General features: G+C 42.7%; 1 protein-coding gene across 2 annotated transcripts in view; it reads left to right on the plus strand.

The window, feature by feature from the left end:
* The window catches only part of LOC148014327 (sodium-dependent phosphate transport protein 1, chloroplastic-like), a 66618-nt gene that overhangs the window by 33323 nt on the left and 20169 nt on the right, over positions 1-13126 (plus strand). For both annotated transcript variants that reach the window (XM_087666201.1, XM_087666200.1), the window contains exons 4-5: positions 239-394; positions 633-848. In XM_087666201.1, the coding sequence (XP_087522327.1) occupies positions 239-394; positions 633-848 (372 nt within the window). The remainder of the gene's footprint in view (positions 1-238; positions 395-632; positions 849-13126) is intronic.

The following is a 13126-nucleotide window of genomic DNA, read 5'->3' on the forward strand; positions in this document are numbered from 1 at the left end:
GTCTCTTATTCATTTTCATGCTCCAAGTGATACTGGGTTATACTCAACGAGTCTTTCAATGCTTCATATTCGCACCTTATTTGTCACCTTAACTTGTTGTGGTAGAGTCATTTGCTTGATGTAACTTCTTAAGTGAGGAGTGTAGAGTAGCAGATGCTTGTGGAGTCTGACAGAGATTGTGTATGTTCTGCATGCACTCAAAACATTATAAATTCATATCATCTGCTCAATGCTGCAGGTCGCAGGGGGAATATGGGCTGATAGCATTGGGGGAAAGCAGGTTTTGGGGTTTGGAGTAATTTGGTGGTCACTAGCTACTGTTGCTACACCTATTGCAGCAAAGATTGGACTGCCATGTCTACTGCTTGTTCGTGCATGCATGGGTGTTGGTGAGGTATTTTTAATGTTCTCTATGTCTTGCCATATATTCCTGAGCAGTGGATAACTTCAAGCAACTTGCACCAATGTTCCTAGAAATTCTTGGTTAAAATTTATTGATTAAATATTTGTAGGCTGTGTCATATGCTTGGAAGACCTCATGCTAGTTGGTGTAAGTGCTTGTTGCCTGGCTGAATGGTGGTTGTTATATGCTTTGTGTTTGCACTTATATTTTTTCCAATGTGGAAATGTAGGGAGTTGCAATGCCTGCTATGAATAATCTGCTGTCCAGGTGGATTCCTGTCAGTGAAAGAAGCAGATCTCTAGCACTTGTGTATAGTGGGATGTATTTGGGATCTGTTACAGGTCTTGCTTTTTCTCCTTCACTCGTGCACAAGTATGGCTGGCCTTCAGTGTTCTTCTCCTTTGGCTCACTGGGAGCTTTTTGGTTCATGGCATGGCAGCAGTTGGTAAGTTCCAACTTTTCTGATATATATTGGTTACTTGTATGGTTCAAGTTTGATTATGCAAGTCAGATGCAAGTACAGTTTTTCAAATTAACATTTGAAGGCAATACTTGTCCGTTCAGTCACTCTCCTTTCCCATTTCTAAAGTATTTAAAAACCTTTGTAGATACCCTTAAAATTTGAATTTAAAAGTGAAAGTAATACCACATTGCTATTAAGTATGTATTTGGGTAAGCCTTAGAAAGGTAACAAAACAAACTAGACAAACTCTTTCATCAGGTTCCTTACAATTCGCAAAGACTTCAAGGACTTGGCTTTATTAGATTTCTCCAAAACGGCTTGAATTCTTTTAAGGCAATCCATATAGTTCCATGAAAAATATCTCTTCTTGTATAACCAAAAAGCGCTGCTTTCCTATGGCTCTAACTCCTCCTCATACCAACAGCTCTGCATACATTCCACATTTAAGCAGACTTTGTCACCTAGGAGCGCCTGGCTCCATTTGACAATATGGTGCAAGCCAAGAGCCTTGAATCCTGATTAAGCTCAATAATTTTCTTCCACAGACCTACTACTTTTGAACAGGCCTGAAATAGATGTCTCACTGTCTTGATTCTTTCACTCACATAGCTTACAAAGTGGAGATGTTGGGAAGATTTTGCAAGCTGTGGAAAGTATAGACCACTAGAAAACATACAACTTGTATGCTGGAGTTTCTTTCCAAGATTGTTGATAACCCTTTTTTCATGTTGCTGAAGTATCAAACCCTTCTTCTCATTAGATCTTCATCTTAAATGCACTTTCGGCTAGGCTTTGATGTTGATGGTGTTGTCTTCTTATGCTGCACCTTAGAATGAACACCCCGTTACTTTTTTTGGCACAATTTATGGGCATATCAACTTCAACTCTGAAGCACATCCATCACCTCCTTTTCTTCTCCTCTCCATACATCCACAATCTCAAGCACCTCAAAATCCTTCTTAAATCTAAGCAGATCAGCAGTCTTCCCCTTCCTGTTTCACCCAAGCTTTTAGTTGGCCACCTCCTTACTGACGCAAGCCAATAATCTTTTTTCCACTCTCAGTAGTGTCAACCTCTCTATCTCTGCATTATTGAGATGAAAGAGGTTTTTGATATTCTCGAACAACATACATGCTAGCTCATGACTATTCAAGGTGTGTATCTACCTTCTCAAATCTTGATCTCTTATTATATATACTGCAATATAGTCTTGGTTTGACAGCAAGGCTTAAAAACTCATCCTCGTACGCATCCCCTTGCAACTAGATGGGCTATTTCTAGAATGGATCACCTCTCTTATCCTTCAAGCCAGTCAGTGTAGATTGTTTACACACTTTCTCAAACAGTCTACCGACTTTTGAGAAACTTCCAACCTCTTAATCTTAACCCTCTCTTTTGGCTAAAGAGATATCTTCCCAAGTAAGTCCATTCCAAGGACCCCCTGGAAGTTTAGCTGATGTAGTCCAATTGTACAAGTATCCGCCAAGGTTAGCGACAATCCAATCCTTTCAGCAGTCCAGAGCAAAGCCTAATCAATATCTCATGCAACATCTCAAGTCTGACACCCCCTTCCTGTGCAGTAACCGTGAGTTGTTCCCATGATACTTTATGGCCACCAAGAGACCAGATGAAGTTCTTAAACGGGGCCTCAATCTTTTTTCAACAATTCTTGCTGCATGGGAAGACTGAGCCACAGAAGACAGCATAAATTTTGATTCTAAAGCTAATGCCTTTGTCATGGCATGTGACTTTATACAACGTATCAATGGGTGCCAAATTTCCAATGGCCTACCTTCTTTCTTCCCTAATTTTTGTGGATGAGTTTGATGACACCCTTGGCAAGGGATTTTGGCATCAGACCCGTACTCTATTCCTGACCTGATTAAATGTTCGATACATATCCTCACTACAAACATCCTGCAAGATGTTGAAGAACTCGATTAGGAACCTGTTAGGGCTTGGGGCTGTAAGCTTTTTTCATTTCTTAAGCTGTGTGCTCTAGTTCTTCACATGTAAAGGGCCTATACAGAAGCTTAGCTGTCTGAGTACGAATCTTCCTCTCTACCACTTTCAAAAACTCACTAGCCCTACATGCATTGTGCCCATCTTCCTCTGGCGCAGTACCTACATACTAACAGTGGAGGCTAGGTGAGGCAAAACACATCAACAATGCCATCATCATCTTATAATAACATTGCTACAGTCATCCTCCACTATCTGAAAAAGAAATGATTGAGCATCACCTATCAAATCCTACTTGGTCCTTAGTTGAATCTTAGCACTTAGAAGTCTGAGAGCTTCTATATCTTTAATGTAACTTTCAAAATTCAGCAAGTGAGAAAGTAGCACACTATCTCTAAGGATGGCAGAAAGAGCATCACTACAATGACTCAGAAACAAAGTTATTGGAAACTCCATGAAACTTCATTTTCTTTCATTTCATTGTTTCCCTTCTTGTTTTTGTTTCCACCTTTCTCATCGCTATAGTTATTGGAAATGCCTCAGAACTTAAAATTTTTGCTGTTTTCATTTCCTTTCTCATTTTTGCTTTTCTTTTCATAAGATTAAACCAATCAATCATGCTGTACTCTCCTCATCTTTTCCATACTTCTTTGCAAAGGAGGTTGTGTTATTCATGTGCCTACTCCATTTTTTTAGTGGGATCAATAGTGCAATTAGAGTTAGCAAGCTATCCTTGTCTTACCTTATATGTGATTCTACTGTCCTCTAGAAAGGATACATTGAACTGAAAGGGTGACAAGCCATTATGAGGGTACACTAGGTTTTGTAGAGAAAACACAAAAGAGTGTAAAATGCAACAAACATGATGGAATCAGACAAACCACAAATGAAGAAAAAGATGAATGATGAATGGATAATAAGAGAGTAAGGTAGAGATACAAGTGTGTGGCCGAGGAGCAGTGGTTGTTCAGCGGTTGTCCAATAGCCACTATCTTCGCAACAATCGTTAGAATTTGCCAACTCTATGGGCAGTGCCCAGGCCCTAGTGTTTTAGTTAGTTGGTATGTAGTGTGAACACAACTACATTAATAAGCTATGTCACCACTTCTAGAGTTAGTTCTAGAGTTAGCTAATTTGAGTTTAGTTAGGGGTTTTGTCTACCTTAGAACTAAGGTTGTACATTCACTCTATCATTTTTAGTTTAGCAAGTACAATCTATCATTTTCAGCTCATAGTGTCTACTCTCTCTCAGTCTCTCTCTCTCTCTCTCTCAGATCTCTCCATTTGCAAGAGTTGGTATCAGACCTAGATATGTGGGTTCCGTCTCTCCAAACTGGTGCCACCCATGTGAAGTCTCCTCAGCCAACAAAGGAAGAGAAGCTACGGTTTTGGAGTTGTTGGTGTCATTTTCAGCTTGCACGGAGTCCCGTATGTAGTCTTGAATGCAACCTTGCACACACAACCTTGCTCTACCTTGCTCGTGATATTCTCAGCCCTGCTCGCCATTTTCTCTACCAACTGCTCTTGCTAAAAAGTAAAGGGCTGTGACATAAGTTTTGGCATGAGGGCCTACAATGTCAAGGGAGCGAACTGCAGTTCTCAAACATTAAGGAGTGAGCCAAGATGCAAAACACAAATGCCAGATGCCTCCTAATTGTCAAACACAAAGATAGATGTTGACATCAGTAGGTGGAGATTGACGCCTGAGTAGGAAACTTGATGCCAAGCTGGAGAATGATGACACCAAGATGTGTACAGACCTCCAAACTACCAAACATAGATACCAGGGTGATGCCAGATGGGAAGAAGATGATGCTTGTTGGTGGAGATGCTCTAGTGATGCAAAACACAAGAAGAACACGTTGCTAGATGTGGGAGAGAGGACATCGGATGGTGGAAGGAGGCCACGAAAGTATTGGAGGGGTTACCAAAACTTGCATATCGGTGCTTGATATTGAGATGCTTTGGTGCTAAGGTAAGAATGCAAAGCTAAGCCAAGAGAGGATGCAATGGAAGAGAGAACGAGAAACAGGTCTTAAGAAGTTACTTAGCCTACGGACAACTAACCTATGGGCCTGACTGAATTTTTCTAAGTAGCTAGGAGAAGAAAGAGCTAGACTAGTCTGAGGAGATACCGGTCTAACCTACCTTAGAGGACTTAGAAGGATCTAGCCTAAGCATAAGGCCACCAACTTGCATGTCCTTTGACAAGTCTTTGCCGAGGGAAATTTTCAAATGGGTCAATTGCATGGACTATGGATGCACATTGATCAATGACCCTGAGGAGTAAAGTTTGAGGCACATGACTAGTCAACCATGCCTTGAGGTGTCCTGTAAGGTGTTAATCTTGAGGGGCTTGTCCATAAACCACATTAAGAGTAGATCACTACTAGATTGTATGGGCACCAAGAGGGATAGGAAGAATGGGAGAAGTTGCGGGAGGAAGACCATCTCTCGGTTGCTTAGGGAGACGACCACACCTTGGGTGTGTTCAAGGTTTGATAGGTGTTGGGAGGTTATTTGGGGAGATTGCCCTATGTCCTTGGAACAACACTCCTTGTCCATATGACCTTGGCACTGGTAGTGAGGCTTTGGTTTTCTTTGAGGAAGGAGAGTTGCCCTTTTTAGAACTTTCCTTGTGATCTAGAGAGTTCTTGCAACCCCTTGATTCCATTCTTCAAAGAAGTGGGAACTGGAGCCCTGTTTGATGACAACAAAGGAGAAGAAGAGGTCTTCTTTTGGACTCGGTCTGACATTTGAAATCATAGAAGGTTGGCAATGTGGGCAACGAGATAACTTGCTGCATAAAATTAAAATACTGGTAAAGTAACGGGGTAGCTCATTTAAAAATAAAGTGAGCTGATTATATTAGTGGTGGGAAACTTGACAAGAAATTGGCTATTTTCAGCCCACTTAACTTTTAGATCATGCCCTTCCTTAATGGAGATTTCTTGAAGCTCACAATCAAGATTGATATGTCAAGCACAATCTCTCTCAGTATAGCAATCAATAATATAATACCAATGAGTAGATGCGAATGGGAAATGATATAATCGAGAGTGAAATTCAAGCAAGATCCCTTGCATTAGCCTAGTGTTTTGAGCATTCTATTGATGCACCGGATTAGGGTGGCAAGTCTAGAATCAAGCATAGCGTCTAGACCAAGAACTGGTCCCTACAGACCTAGGATTCAAGCACTTGCTGCATGAGGTTAAACCCATTAAAGCGAGTCTTATCAGGAAGTTCATTCTTGGTTGTTGCAACTAGAGAGTAAGGGATGAGTGGAGTACACTCAGGGATTTGCCCCAAAGCGCCCACCATGCATTAGGGAAGTGTGCACAGTGGATCCAACAATCTAAGTAGCTTGACTAGATGTGGGCATGGCTCATCTAAGTAGCCCAAGGAGGGGAGATAGGTGCACCATAAGCACAAAATAGATATCCTTGCGTTTGAGTGGCTAAGGGTAAAGGTGTAAAATGTATGAGGGGTGATGCCCAACACATTAGCACCAAGAAGCATAGGGGTATTCACTAGCAAGTAGATTGGAGGTGCATGGTGCGTGGATGGCATTACCAGCAGTAGAACACTCGGGTGCAAAGTGGCAAGTACTTGAGGATAAGTAGGGAAACCTACAAAAGGCCTAACACCGACAATGTAAGGATCTAAGCTAGTTTATGTGAAAGAGGAGACTAGAGAAGATGAAGGACCTAACTGCTAGATATGCACTTCCCTCCAGCCTGCCTACAAGAAGGTTGATTAGCCTATGCCGAATTAGACAAAGGACCATTTTGTGGGGCCAAGTTGGGCCACCTTCTTGTATGTATTCAAGGAAACCATGTTTGCCATTTGGCCAAAATCTGGGAGACTTGGAGAAGGATAAGAAGAAGAAAGTATGAAGACATTTTTCTCCGTGCTAAGGCATAATGAGTGCTGAATGAATGATGAATGAGTAAGGTAGAGATATGACTGTGTGCTCAAGGAGCAGAGGCTGCACAACAGCCATCACCTCTCATGGGAGGGGTGAGGGAGAGACTCATCACCCATGAACCAATCTTCAGTGCAGCAAACCACCAATCTCAATGCAGAAATCTGATGTAGACCACATTGGCAGCAGCTTTGACATAGAGGACTTTCCTATGCAGCAGTTAGAGGATAAATAATGACAGAGAGCACACAACAGCAGAAAAGCAGGATGGAAATCAAAACACAACAATGTGAGAAGACTGGACTGATAAATACAGCATTGTAGCAGCTTGGCCACTGCCTCTGGGGGAGACTGATGTGGCTGGAATCACAACACAGCAATTGGAGGATGCTTGAAATCAAAGTACACCACTGTGGAGGGGCTGGAAAGGCAGATGACAGCACTTGAGGACTGCAGGAAGTAGGGTGGCAGCTTGTGATGAGAAATGATGATGAAAGAGGAGAGAGAATGCTGAAGACAGGTTTGGGGGAAGCGGGGGGAGGTAGGATGGCTGGTGTAGGAGTGTTAGAGCAAGGGGTGAAAGTGCCAGTGCACACCGAGTCCCTTCTATAGAACTTTCCAAGCTAGTTGCTCTGTCAAATCATCTAAATTCTCATATTAATTGATTTAGTCCTTTTTGGGAATGTTTTGAGTGCTTTGAAAATATGATTAATTAAGTGGAGATTTCTTGGTGGCTTAACAACCATGACTTGCGGGCCATGTAGTGATTATCTTGATAGTGATCGTCGACCATCATGAAGAAGATTGTGCTTGGACTACTACAATCCACCATCCCCATAGGCTAGTAGCAAGCAAAAGCACAATTAAGTTTTTGCATGCCAAGTGGCACTACGTGTCTGTTACTCCATTGGGGTTTGTGTGTTGCGCTAAAACACTCTTTATAGTTGATGAGCATCTTTAAACAGCCCCAAAACATGCTTAATTAATGAAAAACTTAAAAGTGGTGCGCCGTTCAAGAGAGTTTTAGTGGTCCCTAAAAACCCTATTTTTTTTGGGCACCCTTCAACGTCTATAAATAGAGAGGCTGCTCACCATGCAGTCTCACCCCTTTGGTGCAAGTTCTCTCTCCTTTGCTGCATTTGATCCATTTGCCATCGCCACCTTACAAACTACCCCCTCCTTCCTACATCCAACTCTCCATTAGCGAGGTAACAGGTGGCAACTCTCCCTTGTCATGAGGCATCAGGCTTGCAGTCTGCGTTTGGCCTTTTCTCCCCCAAGTGGTAGTTGGTGACCATCATTTACTCGTTGGTGACCATCTTCTCCTTGTTGATGGTCATCCTACAGCTGCGTTTGCAGCTTCCTACTATTGCCTACTGCTTTAGGCATCATCCTTGCTGTTGCCTCTGTCTTTTGAGTGCTTGGTGATCAGCAGTTAGTGTTTTCCTCGTCTTTCGCACTCCAACTAGTGGTCATAGCACCTGGGATTTGTCTCCGGTGGACATCACTCTTTGACATTGCTCTGCTCTTGGGCATTTTGTATACTCTTACATTCATTTATAGCATTCATCCACTTCAAAGTTTGTCCTCTTTGTGTTTGAGTTTTGCTTATCATTGTCAGAGTTTGTGTTTTAGTCTTGGTCGTACATGTTGTGTTTCCTTAGTGAAAACTCTAGGATATCTTGACATGGTATTAGAGTCGATGCTCTTCTAAAGAGTATGTTGCAGTGATTGTGGAGGCTAGTCTTTGTGCGAGACTCACATGCGACTCGATTTTGACTCATTATGTCTCAGGCATCTTCTTTTGGGGATTCTATGATGCCCTATCAAGCTTCTCTATCATTGGAGGTTTTGAGAACCATCTCCATCATAGCTACGCCTTGTGTTAGGTTATTATAATCCTTTTGAATCATATGAGCCAAAACCCTCTTTTGTTTCTCCTATTGGTGTGCAGGATCCGGATGTTTTTCAATGCATTAACTTCAATGGAAAAGGCTCTTGAGGGAGATACCCTTTATCAGGTATATCTCTACCATCTGTTTCATTTGAACAAGTAAACCACACTTCTCAACTCCCTTCCATTCCACCACTATCTTTTTCATATTCTGAACTAATCACATTTTGATTCCAAAATTTGGGATTAGACTCCACTTCCACTCAAAGCACATTGGGGGTTGGATTGTCCATCTCAGCTCCTACCACTTTCTTGTTCCCCATCCCACCATCTACCTATCCTCCATTCACTACACCTCATGGTGCATTATTAGGGGAAATGCCTGTTAGTAGATATGCCAATCCATGGCTAAGTCTGTGCACGCTAGTGGGATAGGGCAATAGGACTTTTCCTAGATTATTTAGGCATTTTATTTGGCATTTTATGATAATCACTTTAACATTTTATGCTGGCCAACTTGTCATCATTTATGGCATTATTTTTGTCTATTTATTTCAAGCAATCTTGCACCACAATCATGTATCATGTATCATTTGTCATTCATGATCTGATAGGTTCTAGTGGAGGGAGAGGAGCAGGTGCTAGTGCCTTCACAGCCGGTGACTCACATTGGTTCTGTACTATCTCATATCTTGGTATATAGATTCCATTTCCCAAGTATTAGGCTATTTTTTGGCTGTGTTTGGTCTGTATTTTCCTTTTGTGATATGGATCTGGTTTTAGGCTCAGCTTTAGAGAGGGTTCATATGGATCTGGTTGTCATGTTCTCATCACTACACTTTGGTTATTGTTGATCTTTTCTCTATGTGCTGCTTTGAACTAGTGCAATCCTTGTGAGTCTGTATTTTTGGCATACTTTTCTCCCTGAAGATCCCTTGCTTTTCTTTATCTTCTCTGTATTTCCCTCATAGCTCCTCCGGCATCTCCTCTCGATGGTCCGCATGTAGCCATTCTTTACTCATTTACAAGTGTTATGTTGGAAAGTGTTTTCAACTTCAAGAATCTGTGAGGATGCTATCTCTTGGTGCTTCAGCTATTTGAGTTTCAAAAAGGGGTGCCATTTAGTGGAAGAAGAGGAAATCTCTGCGCTATTATTGTGGTAATAAAGGACACCTTTGGAAGGATTGTAGGACATTAGCAGTTTTACGATGAGCAAGTGCAAATGGTGACCAAGGGTGATGACTCCCTCAATGAGTCTTCCTCCTCTGCATGTCTAGGTGTAGGCTCCAACTTTGTGGCCCTGGCGATGGCTACAAGGGCCTCCCTTCATCGGTGCTAGTACAAATGATGGGGTCATCCCTCAACTTTCTGGTGCCAGAGAGGGAGCGTAAGAGGGTGGTGAGATGGGGTCAGAGAGCCTTATCTATACAAGTATATAGGTGCATATGTTGCCACAAGGGTTTTTCCTAACACATCGATCGAAGTCTGGCAGGTTCAAATCCTGGAGCCAAGAATGACATCCAGGTTCGTGATCAGTTGGTTCTTTGATAGAGAGCGGGATTCTGAGCTCACATGAGGGGACACTTTGGCAGTCTGTGGAATCCACGGTCATATATGTTTAGAGGCATTTTTGACAAGTTGGTCTTGTATGCTACTACGAGACATTGTCGACAAATGTTGAGAGTTGCTATGATTGCTCTCCCTTTTTTTAGGAGCTGATACGATCGACATTGATCATCGGTTCTCTCCAAGGCACCTTGGTGGTGGCTTGCGCACCCATTGCTTAGGTATCCATGGTTCTACTTTTGTGGTTCTTGTTATATGTACTATGATGGGACCTTATCATTGTATATTGTATTGTACCATATTTATTACCCATGATCTGAGATACGCCAGTTCATGATTGAGTTTGTGCATGTAAGTGGGCTAGGATAGTAGGACATTTCCTAGGTTATTTAGGCATTTTATCTAGCATTTTATGATGGTCATTTTAGCATTTTATGCTGGCCGACCAGACATAATTTATGGCATTATTTTTGCGTATTTATTTCAAGCACTCCTCCACCATAGTCATGTATCATGCATCATCTGCCATTCATCATCTGACAGGTTCTGGCGGAGGGAGAGGACTAGGTGCCAATGTCTTCGTAGCCGGTAACTCACATTGGTTCTGTACTGTCTCATATCTTGATACATGGATTCAATTTTCCGAGTATCTCTTTGCTTTTGAGTTCTGTGTGCAGTGTTATTATCTCTTGTAGTGTTTTTCTTTCTCTTCCTTTGTCTCTTGTGTTCAGTAGTCTATTACAAAAGTTCCCATGCTTCCATCATTGCATCCACTTCTGATAATGCCACCCTTTAACATTGTACCTTCCACATACCCCCACTTTTCCATGTCCTTACACTTTGGGATGGCTATGAGGGGCATCCCCTTCACTACCCCGGGACACTCACAATCCTCCCTAACACCCTTTCAAATGTAGGGATATCCATCCTTTGCTTATGGACTGTATTTACACATCCCTTGGATCACTCCTACGCAAGGATTTCCATTCTTTGCTCCATGTGTCCCTAGACCTCCACCATGGGTTTCGCATGCAACTACCATGCCCATGCCCAGTCCACCTTATGCCCACATCTAGAACCATCGTGCACACTTCTTGTATACACGGTGGGCATTTTGGGATTGCTTCCCAAGTGTACTACACTCTGTAATGAACGGGGATCACAGGAATATGGCATAGGAACATACAAGTCACACTGACAGTATATAAGGTGTAAGAGGTTATTTTGAGGTATCATAGAAATTATCAGGAAACTCTCTTTTCACCTTCTCAAGCTTCCATGGCTTCCTCTTCTTCTTCCTCTCTCCCTCTTTCTCTCTCTTCTTCTTGCCTTTCTCTCTCCTCTCCCTCTTTTTCTGCAGTCCTTCTCTCTCTCTTTCCCCTTAGTTAGGACAGTTAGGTCTCCTTCATTACAAGTGGTATCAGAGCTTTGTCCTTGATCCTTCTCTTTCCCCATAGATTTAGGGCTCTCATAGTTTCCCACAGTTAGAAAGCTCTAGTTACATCTCTTTCATAGGTACACAGGAGTACTCAGGCAGGCTGTCAGCCCTCTTGAAGACTGTGGCAGCCTTTCTTGGAGCTTTCCTAAGAACCATGGACAAATTTGGAGGCGGGCTGACAAATTTGACAGGTCGTCACTAATTTTCATGTAAGTTTTTTAGGGTTTTGGGCAAAAAGGAGGGTAGCACAGTTAGAGAAGGCCAAAAACTCAGTTACTTTTCAAGAAGACCTTCTCTCTCCTCTTTTCCCCAAGCTGCCATGGAAGCTCCAGCCCAAGAAATTCAGAAATCCTGCTCCCCCTCCTCTTCCTCAACAAGATTGGCTTGTCCTAAGGTCTCCCCCTCAGTTGGAGGAGCACATTGAGCAGCAGCACCCTTGGTCTTCCCTGCTTGTGGCCCCCCCAGGAGCAGCCCGAAATTTGCGGCGCAAAAAACGGGCTGCTTCCTGGCCTATAGGGCAGCCCTCCCAGCCCTCCCCTCCTTCCTGATTTCAGCCTTGGCCCTTGGCAACTCTTTTGGGCAGCATCAGAGACATTTTCCTCAGCCCTTGGACTCCCCTTTTGCACTCAAGAAACCCTGGTCTGGTGCAGTCCATGGCAGCCATGGAACCTTGGCATCAAGCTCAGAAATCCTAAAGATTTTGGTCTCTCCTTGGTCCCCGAGAGCCCCTCTTCAACATTGCTCAAGATTTCAGCCATCAAGAAGAACAGGAAGAAGACTACAAGCAAGATTTGAAGGTGCACTTGTGGGCAGCCATGGCTATGGAGTAGGACCTCAATTTCAGCAAGAACTCTTCATGGGGAGGTCCTGAACCATCCTGCCCCAAGCTTGACTTCACCCTTTCTTGACGGAGCATACCCATTTTGGAGCCATGGAGCATTCGGGATCAAATGGAGCTCTCATGGAGGACTGCGGTGGCATTAGTGGCTGCCTTCTTCTCCAAAAGACTCAAGGTAACTGATTCTTGGCTCTCATTCTCTCCGTTTAAGCCTCTTGTTGAATCCCATCCATTTGTTTGAGAGAATGTACGAGTCCAAGTAGATAATAGGAGGCCCAGACCTTGAATGCATGCTGATTAATTGTCCCAGTCATTTCCCTTTGATCTTATAGTGCTGAAATGGATTTTACTCGTGCTGAAGCTTCATTGTGATTATATTTTGCTTACCCATAACCCGTTTGGCTTCTTGTGAATTGGTTGAGCCAAGAAGTGATAAAAAAATCCATTGTATAAGGGTGAGTAGGCAGTGAGTGTTGGGATGTAAAGGTCCTTTATTCACCTCCGTGTATTTTACAAGTGTATTGTTATGTTGTACATGTGAATGCACCCTTACGGGCCCTAAGTATAAATACATTTTATTCTTTGTGTACCAACACATTGTTGGTACACCTAAATCTGTTCGTCACTCTTACTCTCA

Source organism: Lygodium microphyllum, chromosome 25, assembly GCF_053477565.2.
Source record: "Lygodium microphyllum isolate KBCC chromosome 25, Lygodium_microphyllum_v1.1.10, whole genome shotgun sequence".
NCBI classification, from domain to species: Eukaryota; Viridiplantae; Streptophyta; class Polypodiopsida; order Schizaeales; family Lygodiaceae; genus Lygodium; species Lygodium microphyllum.